Source organism: Dama dama, chromosome 33, assembly GCF_033118175.1.
Source record: "Dama dama isolate Ldn47 chromosome 33, ASM3311817v1, whole genome shotgun sequence".
Lineage (NCBI taxonomy): Eukaryota > Metazoa > Chordata > Mammalia > Artiodactyla > Cervidae > Dama > Dama dama.
This window is the reverse complement of record NC_083713.1, coordinates 32,982,047-33,009,432: the sequence shown is the minus strand read 5'-3', so window position 1 is coordinate 33,009,432 and position 27,386 is coordinate 32,982,047. Positions and strand designations below refer to the sequence as shown.

The 27,386-nt window shown below is 36.4% G+C and overlaps 1 protein-coding gene across 6 annotated transcripts in view; it reads right to left on the bottom strand.

Moving 5' to 3' along the window:
- Positions 1-27,386, bottom strand: part of SCN1A (sodium voltage-gated channel alpha subunit 1) — an 88,911-nt gene that overhangs the window by 44,016 nt on the left and 17,509 nt on the right. Inside the window, exons 4-16 of one of the 6 annotated variants that reach the window (XM_061135682.1) lie at positions 26,462-26,590; positions 23,880-23,971; positions 22,352-22,621; positions 16,334-16,397; positions 15,666-15,807; positions 14,799-15,005; positions 13,046-13,330; positions 11,453-11,833; positions 10,062-10,194; positions 5,586-5,824; positions 4,056-4,229; positions 2,174-2,530; positions 389-871 (exon numbers count right to left, since the gene is read on the bottom strand). In XM_061135682.1, coding sequence (XP_060991665.1) covers positions 389-871; positions 2,174-2,530; positions 4,056-4,229; positions 5,586-5,824; positions 10,062-10,194; positions 11,453-11,833; positions 13,046-13,330; positions 14,799-15,005; positions 15,666-15,807; positions 16,334-16,397; positions 22,352-22,621; positions 23,880-23,971; positions 26,462-26,590 — 2,956 coding nt within the window. The remainder of the gene's footprint in view (positions 1-388; positions 872-2,173; positions 2,531-4,055; positions 4,230-5,585; positions 5,825-10,061; positions 10,195-11,452; positions 11,834-13,045; positions 13,331-14,798; positions 15,006-15,665; positions 15,808-16,333; positions 16,398-22,351; positions 22,622-23,879; positions 23,972-26,461; positions 26,591-27,386) is intronic. The other 5 variants (XM_061135683.1, XM_061135686.1, XM_061135685.1 and 2 more) reach the window with 5 other exon arrangements.

Genomic DNA, 27,386 nt, shown 5'->3' with positions numbered 1-27,386 from the left:
CCTCCTCATTAGTAATATGGGCTTAAATTTCCTAAGCTAATTTTCTTCTCTGAAAGGTTAGAATAACAACAAATCTTTCTGAGGTTATTACAAAGATTAAATCCAATGAAGCTTGTTCATTCCCTGGATCGTTCATTCATTCATCATCTAATAAATACCCGTTACTTAGGATGAGAAAACTTATACTACTAGGATGAGAAAACATACACATATATTATTCTTTAACTTATTAATCATCTCACTGAGCTTAAATCTTTGGTTCTTCAATGAAATATTTTATATTATGGCAAAAATATCCTACATGGAGAATATATAATCATAAATAAAGGCAATATAATGCATGTATATACATATACATTTATGTCCAACCACATCTATAAAATCTTACCTCTTTGCTTTCTTCCAGATCTGATTCACTACTGAAGTCCTCTGTGTTTAAATTTTCAAAGTCAGATTCTCCCACAGCAATTGGTACAGTCACAGTAAGACTGGGATTGTTTATGAAGGACATGTAGTCACTTTCATCAATAATGTACTTTTCAACACTGCTGCCGGTTCCTATTCCACTTGTAGTTCCATTTACGTCTTTAAGATAGTCAAGATCTTTCCCAATCTCTGCTGTATGATTGGACATACAATTGTCTTTCCTGTTGTTTAGATCATCAAGTGGTTTAATTTCATCCAAAATCTTTTGTTTTCTAACAAAGGACTGTTGAATAAATTCATATATTTTTCTCTTCACATAAGCTATTCCCTTGTGCATCCTATCCACAGCAATTTGGAGATTGTTCATTTCATTATCATCATCAGTGGCCGCAAGGTTGTCTGCACTAAATGAGCTCAGAAGCAAGGCCAAAAAGAGGTTCAGGACCTTAAAAATAACACAAATATCATTATAATTTCACCCCAATGTGAACAAGAGCAGATTGAGATCACTTATTCCTTGAAATGTTGAGGAAACTAGTGACTAGAAGTTCAGAGATCTAAATTTGTGATCTGGCTTAACAGCTGTGCCACAATTCATCCATGGGCAAAGACATGATTTCCATTGGTCTTGAGTTCCTCTACTTATAAAATGAAGACTCTGAATGAGCAGACCTAAGGTTTTACTAAACTTATAATTATGTGATTATAAGAAATAAACTTATATGGGCTCTATATAAGACTAAACTTAAAATTCCTTAGTTTTTAAAACTATGCATTTAATTGCATATGATAGTTTCTTTTTTGATGAAGATATATTAAATTGGATATTAATTGAAAGAAAATCATTATGATCCAGAATGAGAATTATGGGCTTAACATAGGCATCAACATATATTTTCTTGATCTACTATTTTTCTCATACCCCACTGCTGACTAATTAGGACAAGTATTTATAAACAATCACTAATGTTTCCATGAGATTGGCGTGCTGCTGCTGCTGCTAAGTCGCTTCAGTCGTGTCCGACTCTGTGCGACCCCATAGATGGCAGCCCACCAGGCTCCCCCGTCCCTGGGATCCTTCAGGCAAGAACACTGGAGTGGGCTGCCATTTCCTTCTCCAATGCATGAAAGTGAAAATAATGTACATATCCTTTGGAGTATACTATATATTTTTATATGGTAACAGTAAGGTATACCAAACCTAAAAGAGAGGACGGATTAGTTACTCCATGTGGGTTAGGAATCCTTAGCCAACCTCTGTTTTGATGTAAGGATTGACTAACCCAGGTTGGTTCATGCATCTGCCTTATAATATAGAGTGACTAAATAGTATCTATAATGAACGGGCAAAGAAAAGTTGAAATAGCTAGGAACAAAGGAAAGTACCACTTTTTAGTCCTATACTAGCAAGTAAGTTTGGCTTTTCTCTAAATTTATTTTTTTTTCAGACTTTTCCCTTCCTTGGATCTGAATTTTTAAAATGTTTCCAACATAGCCTTCTAAACCTGTCTTTAATATTATACTCCATAGGAGTTCACATAATAAGTGTGATGAAATGACTGGCAAAACAGTTGAGAACAAACATTGTAGGGTCACTGGTTGTGTTTGTCAAAGTAAGATTATAAGTATATCCAAGGTAAGAGACTTTTGAAATTGATAATCATAATTTTTGTTTTAGACAAAATGGGCATCATTTCACTGTGCTCTTAATCCATTTCTGAAACTCATATCTTAAATGGGTACATACCACCAGGTTTCCAATGACCATGACCATCATGAAGACAGTGAGGCACATGGCTTGACCAGCGACCTCCATGCAGTCCCACATGGTCTCTATCCACTCTCCACACAGCACCCGGAACACAATCAGGAAGGAGTGGAAGAAGTCATTCATGTGCCAGCGCGGGAGCTTACACTCACTGTTGATCTTGCAGACACAATCTTTGTAACTTTTACCAAAGAGCTGCATGCCAACCACGGCAAAAATGAAGACGATGATGGCTAACACCAAGGTCAAATTTCCCAGAGCCCCCACTGAATTGCCGATGATCTTTATTAGCATGTTTAATGTTGGCCAAGATTTTGCCAACTTGAAAACTCGGAGCTGGAAAATAAAAAAATACATATGTTATTATGATCAATCTTTGAAAGCATTACATGTGAGGTTTACCAAGAAATGATTAAAATTGAATCTCTAACAACATTTGCTTTACAGATGTTATAATGGTAATGGATGTTAATTGAATTTATTGTAGTGATCATTTTGCACTATATACAAATATTGCATCATATGTTGTAAACCTGAAACATAGTGTTATATCAATTATAACTGAATAAGAAAGATATTGAAGTATATAACAAAAGACATTTTTTAAGAGAGTTAGTGGATGTCCGGGGCCACTGCTGATTGCAAAAATTACAATCTTGATTGGGGAAATAGGTAAAAGCCACCTTGCATTCTTGCACTTTGCTTTCCAGACTTTTAAATCCATCTACCTTTGGACCTTAACCAGTTAGAATGACCTGTGCCATTGCTCTGTCATAGCACCACTCTCCTAAGCAAAAGATGTGAAGAGCAGGCTGTCTGGATGTCTTTGTGTCAGTGCTTGGCTTTACTCTAAGACATATTTCTAATCTATCAGGAACAGAGAGTTGTGAGCAAATGTTTCACTTCACCAAACAAGAAGCAAAGGTCTTCCCAAAAGGAGCTTCTTATCTAAAAACAAACAACAACAACAACAAAGCTCTCTTACAACATCTGTCCTATCCTTGACCATGGCCAGTCTCATGGCTAATTTTTGGACCCCTCCCTCCCACCCAGGAAGAATGTGATCCTTCCATGTTTTATATAGATAATTTTCCCTGAGAGTGAATTTTTAATTATTACTTGGGGACATACTCTCCCTAAGTTGTTTTGTAAAGGTGGTTGTAAGGCATACCTGGACTGACACTAATATTAATATTTGATCTCAATGATTTCTGCTCAAAGATACTCATTTGTCAATAGCAGGCAAAATAACAGCACACAGAGACCTGCTATAAGTGAAGTGTTTATTATTCATAATGCTCCTCTGGAGCACCGACATAGCTAGCTGCACCTGCATTTAAGAACTTGGAATATTTCCCATGACTTCATAATCCTTTCTATATTTGCAAGCACATATATGTGAATCAGTGGACTAAGTAAATAATTCTTCTGATTCCTCTTCTCTGATTTTGGGAAGGAGAATATTTTCCAGAGATACAATTAGAAATGGTTTCTACATGCACATCCCTATCTGATTGTTATTCACCAGTACAAAAGGGTGTTTATATTTTCAAAGTACTATTAAAATACATTTTCATTAAAATATTTCCTTAGATGCCAAAATATTAACTGCTGTCATCTCTAGAAACAATAATTAGTTGGAATGGTAATTGAGTAACATATTCAACTTTACATGACCAGGATTTTTGCAATAAAGCTTCTTCCTAAATATGTGAGAATATTTTTTCCACTTAGGGACAGTTTTTAACAATGCAAATGTTACACAAAAAACTTAAAATGTTAATGGTGTGTGGTAAAATCTATGATGCAAGAACCCTGATTGTTGGAAAGGTTTTTGTCTTTGTACTGTTTTGTTTTTTACCAAACGGAATGAACGGAGAACTGATAATCCTTCCACGTTGGCCAGGCCAAGTTCTACCAGGCTAAGCGTTACAATAAAACCATCAAAGATATTCCAGCCTTCTTGGAAATAATAGTAAGGATCCATGGCAATAATTTTCAGAAACATTTCTGCTGTAAAGATCCCAGTGAAAACCTAAGATCAAAACAAAGTTACTCTAATTCCATCAGATAATGATAAAGTAGCATGACATAATATTTGCTCCTAGAACAAAATGTTTACACTAGTAATTATTCTATTACTTGCTTACATTTGCACAGTAATTTATAGTTGTTAAAAAGCTCTCATATATGTTATTTAATTTTATCCTCAAACAAAACACTGTTAAACACATAATGTGAGTATTATAATTCTTACTTTACCAATAAGGAAACATGTCTTCAGATGGGTGCAGTGGCTTGCCAACATCAAGTAGAAAGTTAGAAAAACTAGGATTTGAGAGCAAATCTATTTTTAATCAGTGTTCTTTCCATTACATCAACTCCATTTTCCTCCAGACTTCATATAGCACAGGTACTGACAAGATTTTTCCCATAAACAGTTTTATCTATAAGCTTATTCCCACTTCCCTCTACTCAGACAGTTATTTCACATGAGCACCTATATTATAATATGTGCATTATCATTATTTATTATGCACATGAAAAAATTACTTCAACGGTAAATACTAGAACTTTAAAAATAGGAATACTATAATTCAGGATGCTTTACATATTTTTCTTTCTTACATCAAAAACTTTAAACCTGAAAACAAATATTATGAAAAATGAATACATTATTTTAGAGACCTTTATTTCAGCAAATGAAAGCTAATATTCCTAAGTTGAGACAACAAACACTTTAACAATTTTTTTTTTTTAAGCTCAGAAGAGAAAGAATTAGGTAGAAACCTTCACCAAAAATGCCCTTGTTAAAAAAAAAATGGCCTTGTTAATCATATAATGCACAAAATGTACTGGATGTTTTTTATTATTTTATGGCTTTGATCTAGACTAGATGGATTAAACAATACAGGCCCTACCTAGATCTTGGAAGTAGAAAAGCTGGAGCCACTTGTGAGTTGTTAAATAAATTGTGGCTTATAGTGATGATGAGTGACTAAGCAAGATAAAAAGATCTGTAATTTTATTTTAGCCTTCTATATGAAGGGAAACTGTGATAACATCATTTCAAAAAGTGTGTCCTTAAACTATGAATTGCTTCTGTGTCTTGTTTTACTTATAAATACCAGTATTGATTTTTTTCAAGTAGTCATGTAGGCCTGTTTTTATTGCGGTCTTTCTCAGTTTCAGCTTGGATCTTAAGGGCTGTTAAGGGCTATTTTTGGCAAAGAGTAGGGTATAGCCAGCTAGATATAATTCCCATCTTTTGAAAGCAAGGAAGTAGAAAGGGTGGTGGTAAGACTGCTAACTGCTATAAGACATTAAATGCAAACAGTTTCTCAAACAGAAAATTTGAAGACTGAACACATTTACCTTCCAATATGCTTACCAAGTTTCCTACTGTAAGCACATTATTGAAATGGTCTGTCATGGGATAGTGCTCCATGGCCATGAAAAGAGTATTTAAGACAATACAGATGGTGATGGCCAGGTCAACAAAAGGGTCCATCACAACCAGGTTGACAATATGCTTCACTTTTAACCAATATGGCGAACAGTCCCAGATTAAGAATATGTTGGAAAATTTATACCAACAGGGTGGGCATTTCTGCCTGGATTCTTCAAGTTCTAGATTAAAAAAAAAATAAAAACAACCACCGAAAGATATTTTTAAACATATATATTCCTCTCAGATCCAATCGATTTCACTAACCAAACATTCCCATTTGCTACAGTCAACCTATTTTTGTATTTCATTATTAAAAAAAAATGTGATTTAAAAAATAGAATTTACTCTTTAGATTCCACCCAAAAATTTCTTCAGACATAAACATAGAACAGGGGTATCAAAGAATGATTTTCTTCTCTCATGCATTGATATTGTGGTTCCATATTTGGCTCTAAGTTACATGGATTGTCTTTTTAATAGAGATACTGTGTGTAATCCTATGTTAATGTCTGGCTATGCTGTCATCCTGAGGCTATAAGAGAGCCAAGAATCAGCTGTTTGTTTTTATTTTGTGAGAATGACCCATTCTTCCCCTACAGTCTTGAGTGTGTTTAGGATGGTATCAGAAGTCCTAAACTAATGGAACAGAAAATATGGTCACTATGACTAATAGGATTAGAAACCCTTTACAGAAATTTACTTTATTGTGCATTACTTACTGCACTTTATTGTGCATTTTTAAGGAGTTGCCACACACAGGATTCTGTCATTTTTGAGATTGCACGCAAGTACTGCATTTCAGACCCTTCTATTGACTATAAGGGCTACTCCACTTCTTCTAAGGGATTCTTGCCCACAGTAGTAGATATAATAGTCATCTGAATTAGTTTCACCCATTCTGGTCCATTTTAGTTCACTGATTCCTAAAATGTCGATGTTCATTCTTGCCATCTCCTGTTTGACCACTTCCAGTTTACCCTGATCCTTGGACCTAACATTCCAGGTTCCTATGAAATATTGTTCTTTACAGCATTAGACTCTCATCACCAGACACATCCACAACTGGGTGCCGTTTCTGCTTTGGTTCAATCTCTTCATTTCTTCTGGAGCTATTTATTTGCTCTTCTCCAGTAGTATATTGGATGCCTACCAACCTGGGGAGTTCATCTATCAGTGTCACCTCTTTTTGCCTTTTCATGTTGTTCATGGGGTTCTCAAGGCAAGAAGAATGAAGTGGTTTGCCATTCTCTTCTCCAGTGCACCACGTTTGTCCAAATTCTCCACCATGACCTGTCCATCCTGGGTGGCCCTACACGGTTTGGGTCATAGTTTCACTGAGTTAGACAAGGCTGTGGTCCATGTGATCACTTTGGTTAGTTTTCTGTGATTGTGGTTTTCATTGTCTGCCCTCTGCTGGATGAAAATAAGAGGCTTGTGGAAGCTTCCTGATGGGAGGGACTGGCTGTGGGGAAACTGGGTCTTGTTCTGTTTTGCTCTTGTTCTGTGGGCAAGGCCATGCTCAGGAATCTTTAATCCAATTTTCTGTTGATGGGTGGGACTGTGTTCTCTCCCTGTAGTTTGGTCTGAGACAGAATGATCTCAGTAGCTTCCAAGGCAAATCATTCTCTATCACAGTAATCTAGGTCTATGCCCCAACCACTGATGCCAAAGAAGCTAAAGTTGAATGGTTCTATGAAGAGTTACAAGACCTTCTAGAACTAACAACAAAAAAAGATGTCCTTTTCATCATAGGAAATGGGAGAGCAAAATTAGGAAGTCAAGCAATACCTGGAGTAACAGGCAAATTTGGCCTTGGAGTACAAAATGAAGCAGGACAAAGGCTAACAGAGTTGTTGTTTTTTTTTCCCAAGAGAACACACCGGTCATAGCAAACACCCTCTTTCAACAACACAAGAGATGACTCCACACATGGACATCACCAGATGGTCAACAACAAAATTAGACTGATTACATTCTTTGCAGCTGAAGATAGAGAGCTCTATACTGTCTGCAAAAAACAAGACCAGGAGCTGACTGTGGCTCAGATCATGAACTTCTTATTGCCAAATCAGACTTGCATTGAAGAAAGTAGAGAAAACCACTAGACCATTCAGGTATGACCTGAATAAAATCCCTGAATAAAATACAGTGGAAGTGACAAATAGATTCAAGGGATTAGATCCGATAGACAGAGGGTCTGAAGAACTATGGACAGAGGTTCATAATGCTACATAAAAGGCATCTGCCAAAAACCATCCCCATGAAAAAGAAATGCAAAAAGGCAAAATGGCGGTCTGAGGAGGCTTTACAAATAGCTGAGAAAATAAGAGAAGATAAAGGCAAAGGAGAAAAGGAAAGCTATACCTATCAAATGCAGAGTTTCAAAGAATAGCAAAAAGAGATAAGAAAGCCTTCCTCAGTGAACAATGCAAAGAAATAGAGGAAAACAAACAATGGGAAAGACTAGAGATCTCTTCAAGAAAATTAGATACTAAGGGAACATTTAATGCAAAGATGGGCTCAATAAAGGACTGAAATGGTATGGACCTAACAGAAGCAGAAGGTATTAAGGAGAGGTGGCAAGAATACACAGAAGAACTATACAAAAAAGATCTTAATGACACAGATAACCATGATGGTGTGATCACTCACCTAGTGTCAGACATCTTGGAGTGTGAAGTCAAGTGGGCCTTAGGAAGCATGACTACTAATAAAGCTAGTAGAGGTGATGGAATTCCAGCTGAGTTATTTCAAATCCTAAAAGATGATGCTGTTAAAATGCTGCACTCAATATGCCAGCAAATTTGGAAAACAGTAGTAGCTACCGGACTGGAATAGGTCAGTTTTCATTCCAGTCCCAAAGAAGGGCAATGCCAAAGAATGTTCAAACTATCACACAACTGAACTCATTTCACACGCTAGCAAAGTAATGCTGAAAATTCTCTGTCAGGAGAATTCTCTGTCAAGAGAACTGAGAACTTGAACCGAGAACTTCTAGATATTCAAGCTGGATTTAGAAAAGGCAGAGGAATCAGAGATCAAATTGCAAACATCCATTGGATCATAGAAAAAGCAAGAGAATTCCAGAAAAACATCTACTTCCATTTCATTTACTATGCTAAAGCTTTTGATGTATGGATCACAACAAGCTGTGGAAAATTCTTTAAAAGATGGAAATACCAGACCACCTGACCTGCCTCCTGAGAAATCTGTATGCAGGTCAAGAAACAACAGTTAGAACTGGACATGGAACAATGGACTGGTTCAAAATTGGGAAAGGAGTATGTCAAGGTTGTATACTGTCACCCTGCTTACTTAATTTATATGCAGAACACATCATGCAAAATTCTGAGCTGGATGAAGTACAAGCTGGAATCAAGATTGTTGGAAGAAATATCAATAACCTCAGATATGCAGATAATACCACCTTAACAGCAGAAAGCAAAGAGGAACTAAAGAGCCTCTTAATGAAGGTGAAAGAGGAGAGTGAAAAAGTTGGCCTAAAACTTCAAAATTCAAAAAATGAAGATCATGCTATCTGGTCCCATCACTTCATGGCAAACATGGGGAAACAACAGAAACAGTGACAGACTATTTTCTTGGGCTCCAAAATCACTGCAGCCATGAAATTAAAATGCTTGTTCCTTGGAAGAAAAGCTATAACTAACCTAGACAGCATATTAAAAAGCAGAGGTATTACTGGGCTGACAAAGGTCCATATAGTCAAAGCTATGGTCTTTCCAGTAGTCATGTATGGATGTGAGAGTTGGACCATAAAGAAGGCTGAGCATCAAAGAATTGATGCTTTTAAACTCTTCAACTGTGGTGTTGGAGAAGACTCTTGAAGAGTCCCTTGGACTGCAAGGAGATCAAACCAGTCAATTCTAAAGAAAATCAATCCTGAATATTCATTGGAGAGACTGATGCTGAAGCTGAAACTCCAATACTTTGGCCACCTGATGCAAAGAACGGACTGATTGGAAAAGACCCTGATGCTGGGAAAGATAGAAGGCAGGAGGAAAAGGGCACAGAAGGCAGGAGGAAAAGGCAGAGCACAAGATGGTTGGATGGCATCACCAAGTCAATGGACATGAGTTTGAGCAAGTTCCGCAAAATGGTGAAGGATAGGGAAGCCTGGTGTGGTGCAGTGCATGGGATGGCAAAGAGTCAGTCATTACTGAGAGGCTGCACAACAAAACACATAGGATACATTCTTTACAGTTGCAAAAACCATGGAGTTTAAGTAACTTTTTAAAAAGTTTCCAGAATATAGAAATATATAACCAATAACTCTTAAATAAAACCTATGATGTTTTCTTTGGAATATACTACTTCCAACTTACTGACATGTGTTTCAAATAAGACAATATAAATTCAGTGAAAACAACTGAAATGGAAATGGAATTTGTTACAAACCTTCTACTGTATTTGTTAAAATGCTGGCTATGCTCATTGCTCTTTGCCTTTGAGATGGATCTTCTAGAAAGTCCATGGAAACATGAAAAGAACTTGACCTTCTCTTTCTCATTTCAGTTTCAGTGGTTGTTCCCTGTAAAGAAAATGTTAATGTATTCAATGCTTAACTTGGGCAATATGATAAGCAAACAACCACTGTGACACAGTGAAATTCATGAAATGCATGCATCATGCACGTTCATATTTAATTGGTGATGGCAGATATTGCTGACTTATTGTAGCATTAACCTGGACTGTCCAAACTGTTAGCCATTTGTTCATACACCAAAGCTGAGGGTTTTCTTTTTACCCTCTGATTTTATAGTTTTAGGTGACATAACATAATTTTGATATCCTTGATAAATCTTGTGAGTGACATATTTAACAATTTGCTTATTTCAGAACTAACAGCAAAAAGTAGCAACTTGAAAAGTCACCTATATGATCAGAGCATTTTATTTTGAGAAGGTAGCCCTGTATTTCTAAAGGAATATGAATAATTAGAACACACGTAGCTGCCATCTCATTTTCTGGACACAAGACACAGATGGTCATTGACAACACAAGCTGTATGTTAAAAAAAAACAACAATACATGCTGCATGGACAACAGTTTCATCCAGGGTACCAAAGCAATAAGTCATCTAGTTCTGACTTAATCATGCCTCATTCATGCTGATATATTTCCAGGTCTAATAAGAGGCAGCACGTGTTTAGAAATTCCTTATCTGGGTATATATTCACAAACACATAACATACCTTTGTACACAGAGAATTCTTTTATCTGTCTGTATTAACAATTTTTTGTGTCTCTTCATTTAGATTAGTTTTGAGAAGACCTATATCAGCATTATCTTTTAGTAAGACAAATATGAGTACTAGAAATTTTAAGATAATAATGAAGCTATCTATTTAGGCACAGTGTTCTTGAACTCTTCTACACTAAAGCAAGCTATATCAAAGAATCTGTTGGAAAGATTTATTATACACCCTTTACACTTAAACATAGGAATCATTCATTTACTCTTATGCCAGGTCTTTAGTGGATGGCCTGCTATCTACAGATAGTTCCGCATGGGTATATAGCAAATCCTCCAACTGGAGGCAGTCATTTATTACTGTATATAATTTATCCTTAGCACATTTAATAAGTAAATGCATTCAGGTGTTATGCAAGAGAGTGTTGAGGCCTTAAGTTTTAGTTGGTTAGTCTTTTAAAGGTATTACAAGATGCAGGAGCATTCACAGCTTGACCAACCAGGAATCATTCTCAAGGGGTTCCATTCTGTAGAAACACTGGCTGGTACGGCAATCATGGGCCTGCCATGCCTGAACTATTTAAAACTTCCTTACATTGTCATCAGTAGCTGGCTTATCTATTATCACCTCTGGCAGAAGCTGTCCAACAGGCGAGGTAGGAACCGAAGGTCCACCAACCAAGGAAACCACACCATTGCAATCCACGGCGCTGTGCATCTTCCCGTTGGCCGGAAGCACGGCCAGCATTCGGGACGACCGACTGGTCTGACTTAAGTTACTGTTGCGTCGCTCTCCGTGCCGGCGGGGCACAAATAAGGAGTCTCTGCGGCTCTCGTTATCCTCAAAGGTGCTATGCTCATCGTCAGCAAAGTCGTTCTCTGATCCCACATCCTTCGCTCGCCCTCTGAAGCTGAAAAGGCTTGTTCTGCTATTTCGCCTTGGAGAAAATAAGGAGCCACGGATGCTCAACAAGGACTACAAGTTTGAAACCGAAAAAAAATTAAACTCATATTAGTATGGTCATTTGGAATGTGCTTTTATTTCGTAAGATAAAGTTGAAGGGGATTTCAGCATTCTTAACAGAATGTGACTCATTCCTTGATTAACATTCTCATTTTATGTGCATGCAGATTAAATTAGATTAGTTTATAAGAGAAGGTTTCGAGCCCTTGAGATTAATAACTGGAGAGATAGACCGCAACTTAAAGGTATTGAAAAACAAAACCCTGAACTACATTTTTCAAGTTCAAAAGCAAGCATCTTCAGCACCTTACTGAACACGCAATAAACTGCATGACTTTAACAAAGGCACATCTGTATCCACTGCTCTTTCCCTTCAAGAAATTCCAACACTTTGCACAAATTGTTTAAGTCCTTCCTCCTAATATCACTTGAATTATTATTCCTATCACATCTAGTAGGCACACTGTTGTTGGAGCTTGAAGTTAAGACCTCTGAAATTCAGAGTGATGTGCTTTTTGATAAAGCATACCACAGCGAATATTTTCAGAAGCATGCATTATGGTTTATAAAGAAGTCTGGGTTGTTAAAAAAAAAAAAAACACACACAACATAAAATAGCCAAAAAGACATTACTGATCAGTTAACCATATTTTTTCTTGTTAAAACGGCTGTGGACCAGAAAGATGAGATGTTAGTTAGAACAAGTGCCAGGAGACAAGCTGAAGTGAGAATTCAGGTCTCCTGACTTTTGACACTGTGCTACCTTCATATACCAAGCCGGAGAGCTTCCCCTTGTGATCCAGATGTTAAGAATCCTTCTGCAATGCAGGAGACCTGGGTTTGATCCCTGGGTCAGGAAGATCCCCAGGAGAAGGGAATGTCAACCCACTCCAGTATTCTTACCTGGAGAATTCCAAGGACAGAGGGGCCTGGTGGGCCACAGTCCATTGGGTTGCAAGGAGTCAGATATGACTGAGCCACTAACACACACACACCCCAAACTGCAGGATTACATATATGCAAACTAAAATTCTTTCAAACTGTACAGAAAGGATAGGTTTAAATATATATGTATATATATTTTAAAAAGCAGTCAATTCAGTTGATAAAAATTCCTAAGTCGTATTCATTTCTCCCAGCCACCAGCTGCCCCTTCCCCGCTCCCCCCGCCAGCTTCCTGTTCTAATTTCCATCCCGGCATCATTTAACTCAGCAGCGCCATACCTGGTGTGGGGAGGAGTACCTCTTTTCGTATGTCAACCGGTTCCCTTCTATGGAGAAGCGAAACCCTTTCCTCCTGATGCTGTCCTCAGATTCAGACTTATGGAATTCATCATCTTCTTTCTCTTCTCCGCCAGACTGCTCTTTCTGTTTTCTTTTCTTTCTCCGATTCCTTCTTTCCTTGGCACTCTTGGAACTCAACTTGGAGGTTTCAGACGAGCTGTCTGAGAGCCTGCCTGCTGCACTAGGCTCTCTGGAATGCTCTGAGGCAGTTACAGCTGCTGCCTGCTACATTGAGGAGACAGGGTTTCAGTATGGAAGAGAAGAACTTACTTTTTAAAATATAGCTCAAGTGTTTGCAAAGTATTTGAAAAAAAAAATTCAGCTGACTCCAGTTAATCTTACATTGAAGAAACTGCAAATATGAGGGAATTTTTTTTCCTGTCCATCTAGTAAAGGCTTTTAGACATAAATTTATTTTCTCTGTGCTAACATTTATTACATTTCTATGATGTTTTACAGACCACATATTCACAAGGATCAATCAGACACCAATAAGAACATAAATTCATATTCTTTTGGGATTTGCTTTACTCTAAAAATTGGTAATTAGCACTGTCTTTTTTTCACTGGGGGAAAAAAAAAAACTAGAGCATGGAAGAAAAGCTGATGAGTTACTTGGGGTCATATCCCAAGATAGGAGGAATGAGATAAAGAACTGAGGGCCTCTTTCTAAGTATTGAAACAGGATTGTCCAGTACCCTCAAAATATTATCAATCAAATTTATAGAAGGTGATATCCCTTCTCACCTCTACAATACTCAATCCAAAAGGCTAGAGACTGGAGGGTCAATAGTTTCTGCTAGGCAAGACAAGACATTCAGTTCTCCAAAGATCATCCTGTTTCTTCAAGTCAGCACTGGTTGTTGCTGGCTACATGGTCATGGGATGGAAACAATGCTCTTTATCACAGCTTGTTGTGATTGTGACTTTTTGATGATTTTCATTGTTCCAAGAGTGCCCTCAATATAGGCTTGCAAATAAATTAATATTCCCCAATCAACTTCCTTTTATAGTAAGGACAATGAGTTTTGATGCTAAACAGGAGTGAAGAAATATGGAAGTGATAGGAAGGGCATTTTATCATACTATAAGATCAAGTGAAAAAAAAAAAAAAAAGATCAAGTAATTTTTAGGTTCCCTGATCTCCATAAAATTGGTAACTTCTATATGCCTACTGCTGTATCAGAAAACATTACATTATTTGATTACTTCTTTATTTAGAAAGACAAGCAACCACATAAAAGACAACATATTTTTGGGCAAAGACAATCTTCTAAGAACCACATGAACATCTTTTTACACAATGACCAATACATTTTTTTTCTAAGAAAAGATGATTTCCTACGGTTTCCTTCTAATGCCAGTATATTCATTCAGTAAAAGTTTCTCACCTGAGAAGACCTCAAAATCACATTTCCCCTTGAATCCTAAAATTTTTAAGATGATTAAAATAGCATGAAAGATTCCTATTGTGGTCAATATTATAAACATATATCTTAGAATAGTTAAACTAAATGATTTACAGATGATCAAAATAATGTAGAAATATTGACTAACCCCCTATACTACCAGTTTCTCCTAAGTACAAACAATCATCTGTTTCTCACTTTCTCTCCAGTGTTGTTGTAACAACCAAAACAATAAAAAAAGGTTCATACCATGAGACAGGACATACTTGATTTGGTGAATTTACCTGAGCTGCTTCCTGTTGCTTTTTAAGTTGTTCGAGCATCTGCTGAAATTCAGCCTCTTTCTGTTCCGCCTCTTCTAAGGTGGCCTGATTCTGTTCTTCATAGGCCATGGCCACCACAGCCAGGATCAAATTTATTAGATAGAAAGAGCCCAAGAAAATGACCAGCACAAAAAATATCATGTATGTTTTTCCAGCAGCACGTAATGTCTGAAAACAAGAATACCAGAGTTATTTTTTTACAAAATTATTTCGCTAACTGGTGGCTTCAATTGTCAACTTACTTTGTGTCTTGTAGGACTCCGATATAAATAATTATGATGGTCACATCCCCTCCTACCTTGTTGACTATCTGTTTCTTTAACCTCATCCTCTTCCTTCTCCCCTAACTCATGCATTTAGCATTCTAATCTGTAGGAGGAAATTCCTGGATTTACCAGGAATAAAGCAGAGTCAAATAAAATACCATGGGGATCTCCATTAAAGAGCTGGGACTTTGAGTAAAGTCAGGAAGAGACCAAACTTATCCTTCTACATCTGTTTGTTCATTTTCATCACCTGCCACCTGAAGGATAAAACTGAGGGGGTAAACAGAATTGAGGGGAAACTGTGCTTTTCTATTTAGGAGCATCTGTATATGGGAAGGGTGGGGAACATGTTTTGAGGTCAAGGGGAAATAAGACAGAACTGTGTTCATAACACACTGCTATGCTTAATATGTGTTACAATCAATAAAATAAAGAAAGTCAATCTTCTGATTTCAAGTTCTGCTCTTTCCATTATACTATGGTGTGGTTTGGATTTCATAACTAAGTTGGTTTTCTTATATACTTCCAATTGATCACAATATGTGTCGCCTCAGGTTCTCACCAGCTGGTAAAGATTTTCCCAGAAGTCCTGAGTCATCAGTCGAAACAGCGACAAAAAAGCCCAACTGAAGGTATCAAAGCTTGTGTAGCCATAATTGGGATTTCTACCAGCTTTCACACACATGTATCCTTCTGGACACTGGCTGTAAATGTGGCAAAAGAAAGTATTATAAGAAGTTCTGCTGTCTTTTTATTCTGGTAGCATGCTATACTTTTAATATTTGAGCTAGAACGATTTGCTATTTCAAGGGATGAAAGTATGATAAATAAGTAACACATTTCTCAACTTTTGACTTAATATAATTTTACTAATCACCTGATGTCATCATTAAAATACTGTATAGCATGCCTAGTAACATTTTACAAAACTATTTTCTGTTGGTAATTAGTGTGTTAACATGTGTCTAGTTCATTTTCTTAGCAGGGATGCTCCAGAGTTGACTCATAGCTCACGAATACTCATCTAAAGGAAATAGCATTAAAGCTAAAGTATTCCTTCTTGTTTTACAAAACATGAAAGCTTGCCTAACATTTAAACAATCCCTCACCTTATAAATAAAAAAATCTTAATTATTACAAATTACTATAAATAAAGTTAGCTGGCTGTTATCTGTCAGTTTGTACAAAAAAGAGAAAATATGTATACACACATACAAATTATTGGCTTACCCTGCATCTGAGCTATTTCCACATAGTAGTGCATCTGAAAAACCCTCCAGAAAATAATGATATCCTGTTTAGGGAAAAAAATAAGTCACATGATGAACATTTGCATGACACTGCAAAATAAGATTAAGATCCTAATTTTAAATTCTAATTAAGATTCTAATTTTATTTTTTTTTATTTATTTATTTTTATTATTATTATTATTTTTTTTCCAGTGGGTTTTGTCATACATTGATATGAATCAGCCATAGATTTACACGTATTCCCAATCCCGATCCCCCCTCCCACCTCCCTCTCCACCCGATTCCTTAATTTTAAAGTTTGTAATTTTAAATACAATATAATTAAATACAATACAATACAATTAAATACAATATAATTTATTCAAAGGCAGAACTATTACTCCCTCTAAATATTAGCTATCATATCAAGGGGATTGGATACTTACGTAAGAGTAGAAAACATTTGCTCTTTGTGAATGTAAAACAAGTGATAATCACAGAAACTAACATAACATTTTTGAAAGTGTTGGTGTTTTTCTACCCTACTCATGAAAAATAAAAATTTCATTCTCTAAAATTAGATAAGAATGATAGGGATTTCTTTGCTTTCTCAAGACTGCCACATATTTCAAAAGAAAGGGATTTTAGCTTTTCTGAACAGTAGTCCATATTTTTTAACACTTTATAAATGACTAATAAATTATAATTTATATTCTACCAATTTATAAAATATGTCATAGGCAACTTATAATAAAAGATGCATAAACCATGTCATTTACTAAAATGAGTGAAATTTTAAAATAAGCTTAAATATTAAAGCTAACATAATTACTATAGGTGAATATTTTATTAACTCTAAGTTTTCTGTCTCTGGGCAAATTCCTTGGATTCTTTCAATATCCTGTTGAAATGTCAACTCTTCAGTGAACTATTCCTTGATATCTTCTACTTTCTTCCAATGAAGATAGGCAAAATTAAGAACTCTCACTATGCTACCAGGAACATGTATACGCATTATTATTATACTCACTGTCTTATGTTGTAATTATTTGTTTACAAATACTACTACTCCTTGAAAAGTGAGTCATTGGTTATTTCCATGTTGTTTGGGAATACATAGTATTTGGGACCTAGCAGCCTTTCAATAGGGCTTCCCTTGTGCCTCAGCTGGTAAAGAATCCATCTGCAGTGCGGGAGACCTGGGTTCAATCCCTGGATTGGGAAGATCCCCTGGAGAAAGGAAAGGCTACCCACTCCAGTAATCTGGCCTGGAGGATTCCATGGACTGTATAGTCCTTGGGGTTGCAAAGAGTTGAACACGACTGAGCAACTTTCACTTCATTTCAGCCTTTCAATAAAGCTTACTGAATGAATAAGTAAAGGGGTGACAAAAAGAGAAGCACATGAAATTAAAGAGTCATTTTGTAAAAAAACAATTTAGGATTTTATAAGAAAAAATATTTTTTAGATGCCATATTTTCTGAGAAATTTATTCTATGCAGTTTTATAAGAGATACAAAGATACATAATAAAAATATTTTAATCCCCCAGGTCATCTCTGAACATAAAAAAACAAAGGTGTGATTTCTTAATTTGTAGTTAAAATTAAACAATGTGAAAGAAATATGACATTTTCTGGACAAATTTTTGATACTAGGTATTTATACGGAAAGCTTTGTCCATTAAACTCAGTGATCTAGAAGTTTAATCTGAAGAAAATATAACTCAATCATAATGTTTATCTTTGATTTTAATAAATTAGATTTTCTATCACTTTCAAAAACAAACCATTTTATCTATATGTGCATTTAGTTTAAAATACTCTTTTTTTCAACAAATAGAATATTAGAGAAAATGATAAGACAGATATTTAGGGCTCAAAATAGCCTCAGATATTCTTAACTTCCTTTATTTTCAATGTAAGAGGAATGGAGTTCAATAAATTACTTAAAGTGAATAAATCATAAGTGACATCCTCATAACTGGTTTCTTGATTAAAAAGAAAAACAGATTTCAGGGAGTTGGTGACATCAGTGAACTGATAAGCATCATATGAAATGAATAAGAGATATTTCATGTGTTCCTCTTACATGTATTTTTCTCATCATTTGTCTTAATGTAGCAATTTATAATTATTTGCAAATTATTTGTTGTCATGTCAATAATATCATGGAAGAGATCATCTGTATCAACCAAGGTATATTCCAGATCTACAACTATAAGAATGCCATTAGTTTTTTTAATATGCTATCTTTACTTTCAGTTCGGTTCAGTCGCTCAGCCGTTTCCAACTCTTTGTGACCCCATGCTGCAGCATGCCAGGCCTCAATGTCCATTGCCGACACCCAGAATTTACTCAAACTCATGTCCATTGAGTCCGTGATGCCATCCAACGATCTCGTCCTCAGTCGTCCCCTTCTCCTTCTGCCTTCAATCTTTCCCAGCATCAGGGTCTTTTCCAATGAGTCAGTTCTTTGCATCAAGAGGCCCAAGTATTGGAGTTTCAGCTTCAGCATCAGTCCTTCAATGAATATTCAGGACTGATTTCCTTTAGGATGGATTGGTTGGATCTCCTTGCAGTCCAAGGGACTCTCAAGAGTTTTCCCCAACACCACAGTTCAAAAGTATCAATTTTTAGATGCTCAACTTTCTTTATAGTTCAATTCTCACATCCATACATGACCACTGGAAAAACCAGTAGCTTTGACTAGAAAAAAAATCTAACTTTGACTAGACAGACCTTTGTTGGCAAAGGAGTGTCTCTGCTTTTTAATATGCTATCTAGGTTTGTCATAGCTTTTCTTCCAAGGAGCAAATATCTTTTAATTTCATGGCTGCAGTCAACATCTGCAGTGATTTTGGAACCCCTCCCCCCAAAAAAAATAAAGTCTGCCACTGTTTCCCCACCCATTTGCCTTTAAGTGATGGGATCAGATGCCATGATCTTAGTTTTCTGAATGTTGAGTTTTAAACCAACATTTCACTATCCTCTTTCACTTTCATCAAGAAGCTCTTTAGTTCTTTGCTTTCTGCCATAAGGGTGATGTCATATGTGTATCTGAGGTTATTGATATTCCAATGTCGATTCCAGCTTGTGCTTCATCCAGCCCAGCGTTTCTCATAATATACTCTGCATATGAGTTAAATAAACAGGGTGATAATATACAGCCTTGACATACTCCTTTCCCAATTTGGAACCAGTCTGTTGTTCCATTTCCAGTTCTAACTGTTGCTTCCTGACCTGCATACAGATTTCTCAGGTGGCAGGTCAGGTGGTTGGGTATTCACATCTTTTTAGGAATTTTCCAGTTTGTTGTGATCCATACTGTCAGAGGCTTTGGCATAGTCAATAAAGCAGAAGTAGATGTTTTTCTGAAACTCTCGTGCTTTTTCAATGATCCAGCGGATGTTGGCAATTTGACCTCAGGTTCCTCTGCCTTTTCTAAATCCAGCTTGAACATCTGGAAGTTCATGGTTCACGTACTGTTGAAGCCTGGCTTGGAGAATTTTCAGCATTAATTTGCTAGCATGTGAGATGAGTGCAATTGTGTGGTAGTTTGAACATTCTTTGGCATTGCTTTTCTTTGGGATTGGAATGAAAACTGACCTATTCCAGTCTTGTGGCCACTGCTGACTTTTCCAAATTTGCTAGCATATTGAGTGCAGCATTTTAACATCATTATCTTTGAGGATTTGAAATAGCTCTACTGGAATTCCATCACCTCCTCTAGCTTTGTTCTTAGTGATGCTTCCTAAGGCCCACTTGACTTAGGACTCCAGGATGTCTGGCTCTAGGTGAGTGATCATACCATTGTGATTATCTGGGTCATTAAGATCTTTTTTGTATAGTTCTTCTGTGTATTCTTGCCACCTCTTCTTAATTCCTTCTGCTTCTGTTAGGTGCATACCATTTCTGTCTTTTATTGAGACCATCTTTGCATGAAATGTTCCCTTGGTACCTCTAATTTTCTTGAGGAGATCTCTAGTCTTTCCCATTCTACTGTTTTCCTCTATTTCTTTGCTGTGATCACTGAAGAAGGCTTTCTTATCTCTCCTTGCTGTTCTTTGGAACTTTGCATTCAAATGGGAATATCTTTCCTTTTCTCATTTGCCTTTTGCTTCTCTTCTTTTCATAGCTATTTGTAAGGCCTCCTCAGACAACCATTTTGCCTTTTTGCATTTCTTTATCTTGGGGATGGTCTTGATCACTGTCTCCTGTACAATGTCATGAACCACCATCCTATCAGACACTATCAGATCTAATCCCTTGAATCTATTTTTCACTTCCACTGTATAATCATAAGGGATTTGATTTAGGTCATACCTGAATGGTCTAGTGGTTTTCCCTACTTTTTTCAATTTAAGTCTGAATTTGGCAATAAAGAGTTCATGATCTGAGACCAGTCAGCTCCTGGTCTTATTTCTGCTGATTGTATAGAGCTTCTCCATCTTTGGCTGCAAAGAATATAATCAATCTGATTTTGGTATCGACCATCTGGTGATGACCAAATGTAGAGTCTTCTCTTGTGTTGTTGGAAGAGGGTGTTTGCTATGACCAGTGCGTTCTCTTGGCAGAACTCTATTAGCCTTTGCCCTGCTTCATTCTGTACTCCAAGGCCAAATTTTCCCGTTACTCCAGGTGTTTCTTGACTTCCTACTTTTGCATTCTAGTCCCCTGTAATGAAAAGCATATCTTCTTTTTGTTGTTAGTTCTAAAAGGTCTTGTAGGTCTTCATAGAACCATTCAACTTCAGCTTCTTCAGCATTACACTCAGGGCATAGACTTGATTACTGTGATATTGAATGGTTTGCCTTGGAAAGAAACAGAGATCATTCTGTCATTTTTGAGATTGCATCCAAGTACTGCATTTTGGACTCTTTTGTTGACAATGATGGCTCCTTCATTTTTTCTAAGGGATTCTTGCCCACAGTAGTAGATATAATTAAGATATCATTACTTTAAGAATTATCAAATCACCAGTAAGTTAACCTTTAAGACTAATTCTACTTGTTTCACATAATCATTACTAAGGCTTTCTCTCTTCTTTGATTTTTTTCCCCCTAAGGATTACTCATCTCCTTAAAATAATAAAGATACAGCTATATTTAAGCACCCGTAGAGTCTAAGTTTTATATATTTAATATTTTTCTTTAAAAGGATGTTCTCTTTCCCCATGAATCACGGTCTTTTTTTCTGCTTTTGAAATGTTGCTACTGGCAGATACCAAAATTATACAATAGAAAAATTTTGCTTATTTTTATTGTCACTTTCAAAAGAGAAAGGATACTAGGCCATTTATTGTTTCATCCTTCTATACTAGAATATTTAAACATTCAACTATTTTGTCTAAACTCTTGAAATAAAGATAAACTGATTCCCATATCTTCACAGATTTTTGACATCTTAAACTTCTCTCTCCTAAAGCTTTACTGATTCTCATTTCCTTCTTTTTGATGGAATACAACTTATAATTCTTATTCTACAATTGTAAGAACAGAATTTATCTTTAGGTCTTCACTTGATTTCTATAAAATAACAATAAAAGTTACCTATTGAACTATAAGTACCGTGGATTCATGTGCCATCACCATTATTTTCCTGGAATCCTGTGCAGTTTCTGGTACATAAAATGCAATCTGAAATTGGCATTTAATAAGTTATATTTGCATAATACTTGGGAGTTAACAAAGGGCCTTCAAATATTTTATTTGATTGCCTCAAATGAGGCAATGTATAGCTCCATACCTTGATGAGAAGAATGTACAGAAACCCAATATCCTATGAAAATTTCTTTCCTGCTGAATTCTTCCGTCTCTCATCAGATGATGTGACAGAAAGTGGCATTTAAGAGTCATAATTAGAATATTTATCACTATAATAATTAAATTTATGTGCAAACCATTATAAGGTGATAAAGACATTACAGCCTGTTATACAATCATTTAAAAATTTTTCCATGCCTATATGGAAAGAAGATCAACAATGAAAAAATAAACCTACATAATAGTAATTCTTACTTGAATCTTGAATATACGACTTCCAGTCAAACTCATTTTGAGTTTCGTTTATAAGTGTACCATTGTAATTCCTAGTTATGTTCTTCTCTACGGTGTGTTCCTCCAGGGAAGCATTGGTGGGAGGCCATTGTACACATTTATTCCGCAGGTTGCCCATAAAGAGCTGCAGCCCAATCAGGGCAAACACACTCAGACAGAACACAGTTAGGATCATGACATCTGAAAGCTTTTTCACAGACTGGATCAGGGCCCCCACAATGGTTTTCAGACCTGAAAGAAGGAAGGTTATTATTATGAAGACTTAGAATGTCTGAAGTAAGAAAAGCTTCACACAATTTTCTTGAAAACATAGATTCCATGAATAAGTTTGAAAATGAGTGCAATCAATGGTAAAGAGAAAGCAACACGTCATGGAAGGTTGAAGTGCTAATGAAAATAAACTCTGGAAATGTAATGATCTGAACAATGAAATGAAAATCCATATCCCATTACATTTGGATAAAATAGCTGGAAGTTCATGGTCTTCACAAAGCCTATATGAAGAAAAACATTTTTTATTTCTCTGGTTTGCTAATGAAACTTGCCCCATACTTTCATTAGGGTCAGTTGTCAGTTTTATGACAAATTACCAGAATAAAAATATTTTCCAAATTCCTATTCATAAGTAAGAAAGATATTGCTATAAAACTGGAGGCGGTTTGGAGGATAATTGCACTTTAAGATAATAAAGCCTTGGGGAGTTTTCTGGTAGTTTAGTGGTTAGGATTTGCTACTTTTCCTACCATGGTCCAAGTTCAAAGCCTCTTCAGGGAACTAAGATACCCCAAGCCACACAGCATGGCTCAAAAAGATAATAAATCCTCCGGCAGACCCATGCTACTCTCTACTATCTTATTTCCTTGTCTTTTTAAGCAATATTAAGATTCACACTGGGCTTCCCTGGTAGCTCAGATGGTAAAGCGTCTGCCTACAATGCGTGAGACCCGAGTTCGATCCCTGGGTCAGTAAGATCCCCTGGAGAAGGAAATGGCAACCCACTCCAGTACTCATGCCCAGAAAATCCTATGGACTGAGGAACCTGGGGGGCTACAGTCCATGGGGTCGCAAAGAGTCGGACACGACTGAGCAACTTCAGCTCAGCTCAGCTCAGCTCAAGATTCACATTGTACAGACATTGTCATCAATGCCTAAAATGAACAACAAATTACAGACCAGTACATTTGATAGGGAACAAATCTTTAGTACAACTGACATGGAGGAAAAAACCCAGGACTTACTTAAGTGCAAATCACATAGACCGTATAATACAGTGTCTCATGCAAGAAAGTGTTGAACTCCAAGACTGATGAAAAGTATGAAACCATAAACGTTTATGTTCAAATAATAATTATTCTCTGAGTAACACTCATTTTTTTTATTATTATGATTTAAATGATTATGATCCCCAATTTTCTGTAATGCTGAGTGTTAAGAAAAGAGACCGTTGTTGAAAAATCATGACAGCTAAGCCTCAGTGTTTAGCCCTCACCTGGAATGACTGAAATTGTTTTCAGCGCTCGGAGAACTCTGAATGTTCTCAATGCGGAGACATTGCCCAGGTCCACAAACTCTGTCACATATCTGTAATAGGGAGTTCACACACAAACACAATAACAGGATACAAAGAAAGAGCCATAGGTACAAGGAGCCTTATGCTTTATACTGATCACTTCTTACCTGGAATTACAGAAATAGTTTTCAAAGCTCTCAAGACTCTGAAAGTGTGAACAGCTGAAAAATTGCCTAGGCTTACAAATTCTGTTACATACCTGCAGAATTAAATTAGAGTTATTCAAGAATTAAGCAGCATGTATATTATTTGCTTGGGTCTTTTATAAAGCCCTTCTTTGTGATTTTGAATGATGATTTTGTCAGTAACAATTTAGAAGTTAGGGTCCATCACTATGGTTTTCTTTACTTATATCATTTAAGGCCATGAAGTGGATGTAAATTTCTTAAGTACACAATCCTTTTGTCATTGCAAAAAGCAGTACAATCGATATCATGGGTAATTTATGAGAATTAAGTAAAAAGACAATAATTCTTGGCTATACCTTTAGGCAGAAAGAGAAGAACTAAAGAGCCTCTTGATGAAAGTGAAAGAGGAGAGTGAAAAAGTTGGCTTGAAACTCAACATTCAAAAAACAAAGATCATGGCATCCAGTCCCATCACTTCATGGCAGATAGATGGGGAAACTATGGAAACAGTGAGAGATTTTATTTTGGAGGACTCCAAAATCACTGCAAATGGTGATTGCAGCCATAAAGTTAAAAGATGCTTGTGCCTTGGAAGAAAAGCTATGACCAACCTAGACAGCATATTAAAAAGCAGAGACATTACTTTGCTAACAAAGGTCCATCTAGTCAAGGCTATGGTTTTTCCAGTGGTCATGTATGGACGTGAGAGTTGGACTATAAAGAAAGTTGAGCACCAAAGAATTGATGCTTTTGAACTGTGATGTTGGAAAAGACTCTTGAGAGTCCCTTGGACTGCAAGGAGGTCAAACCAGTCAATCCTAAAGGAAATCAGTCCTGAATATTTATTGGAAGGACTGATGCTGAAACTGAAAACTCCAATACTTTGGCCACTTGATGCAAGGAACTGATTCACTGGAAAAGACCCTGATGCTGGGAAAGATTGAAGGCAGGAGGGAAAAGGGGATGACAGAGGATGAAATGGCTGGATGGCATCACCAACTCAATGGGCATTGAGTCTGAGCAAGTTCTAGGAGCTGGTGATGCACAGGGAGGCCTGGCGTGCTGCAGTCCATGGGGTCACAAAGGGTCAGACATGACTAAGTGATTGAACTGAGCTAATAGTTTTAGGCCTTCAGTTTTTAAAAAAATACTTGAAATCATCCAAGAGACATTCAGGCAGACTGACATTGCCTGTGATCAGGATTTCTTGGTGTAACTCTTAAGTGAAAACTAGGCAAATTAAGAACAATATTTTACGGGGGCCCAATGATCACTCTTGCCATTCTTGTTATTTTAGCCTCAAAAAACAATAGCCCCTCAAAAATGCTTTATTTTGAGCCATGGCCAGAGGGGATGGTGAAGAATCAGCTCATTTTGACTAGATATGGAATTTAGACGAGACAGGCAGCATTTGGAGCCTTGAGAATATCAGCTCCATCTCTCCTCTGCCCACCTTCCCACATCCGTATGCCTGTAAGAGGCCAAGTAAACCAGCTGCTGAAGAATGAGGGTGTGAACCACATTGGTCCATCTTCCTCCAGATTCTAATTTCACCTAGTGCAGAGTGGCCTTCTCTTACTTTCCTGGGTTTCTTCTTTCTCAGGGAAGTTTATCACTAGACAAAAAAAAAAAAAAAAAGCAGACTACAGAAGTTGTGGTGTGTGCATTACTGAATTTATCTGGTTGAGAAATAAGGATAAGAAGGTTTATATAAAGAAAATGATGAGGAAAATTAGAAGCGGAAAGAAGGAGAGGAAGAAAGGAAAGGATCAAGTGAGAAATAGGAAGAGTCAGAGAGTATGCTTGTTTGTAAACCTTAATTGTGCATTTGTTGATGACATAACCGTTTAATAGCAAATATATTTTAAGAACCTTGTGTTTTTCTATTAGTTTGTTATGTCAAAATGTTTTGATGTTTATTTTCTATTATTCTACCTAAGAAACCGGGGAGAGTACATAATGTGGATAAAGTGAATGGAAATTTGTAGGGCCAGCGGAGGTCTTTTTGGTTGTAATTTTTAAAAACCATTTTCACAGGTTGTATTATAAATACATTTTTGCTTCCATATTAGTGTGTGTGTGTGTGTGTGTGAATGTGTGTGTGTACTGTTGGAACAGTAGCATGTATGAACTTTGCTGAGAGATGTTTATTATGTATGAACGTTATAATTTCTATTACTGCAAAGCCTTTCTGCCAAAGTGAAACGCCTCTTTGACCTCTGTTGCACTAAATTAAAATCCAGAGCTTAAATGTATAAATCACACAGAAATATTCTGCAGTTAAAGCAAGCAGCTTATTCTTTAAAAGCATGAACACTTGTAGAAGCCAAAATATATACCTTTTTGAAGCTTCCAAAAAAAAAAAACACTTACGCAAATGTAATGACAGTGAAGTCGAGCCAGTTCCATGGGTCTCGAAGGAAAGTAAAATCTTCTAAACAGAAACCCCTTGCAATAATTTTTATAAGTGATTCAAAAGTATATATTCCTGTGAAGGTGTACCTGGAGACAAGTATCCAAAAAGAATGAATAAACTAATCACTTTCTTTCATGGCTTATCAATTTCTTAACACTCTCTCATTATGTTAATAACAAACATTTAAAAAGGAATCCATGCAGGTTAAAATTATTTTCATGGAAATAAAACATAGTCTGAAATTTAAATTTACTCCTTAACACACACAGAGTTGTTTTTAAGTTGCTCTAAGAGCAGAGTGAGAAATACATACTGTATAAAGTGTATCTGAAATGTCTTAGTATTGACACAAATGAATAGAGCCTCCTGAGAATTATCCAGTACATTCACATGATGGAGTAGCTGATCAATAATATTGTGGAAGCATAAAATTATTTTCCTTTAGAAAGTAAAAATGCTTAATTTCAATTATGTTTTATGAATGAGGGAACATTGACAAATTAGTAAGTCTCAAGTTTTTCTCTTTTTTCAAGATAAGCTAAGTTAACTTACTTGGGAAAAGAATTTTGTTCATGCCAAATGGATAATTCTAGGGTCATCAGAGGTGAAAATCTAATTTAGAATAAAATATTGAGACAGATTGGAAACTTAGATGTTTCCAAAATTTAAATCATTTACTCACTTTAAATGAGAAGAAATCTATAGATTTCCAACTAGAAACTTAGATGTTTTAATCTTCAACTCAGAAGTTGGAGAATGAAATCACAGAAACAAGGGCAACTTGAGACCTGTGGGCCTCACACATTAGTGTTAATACTTAAGCAATCCTTTGTATGTAATTTTTAAAAAAATTTCCTTCAGAATCTCTGGGCTTCCCTAGTG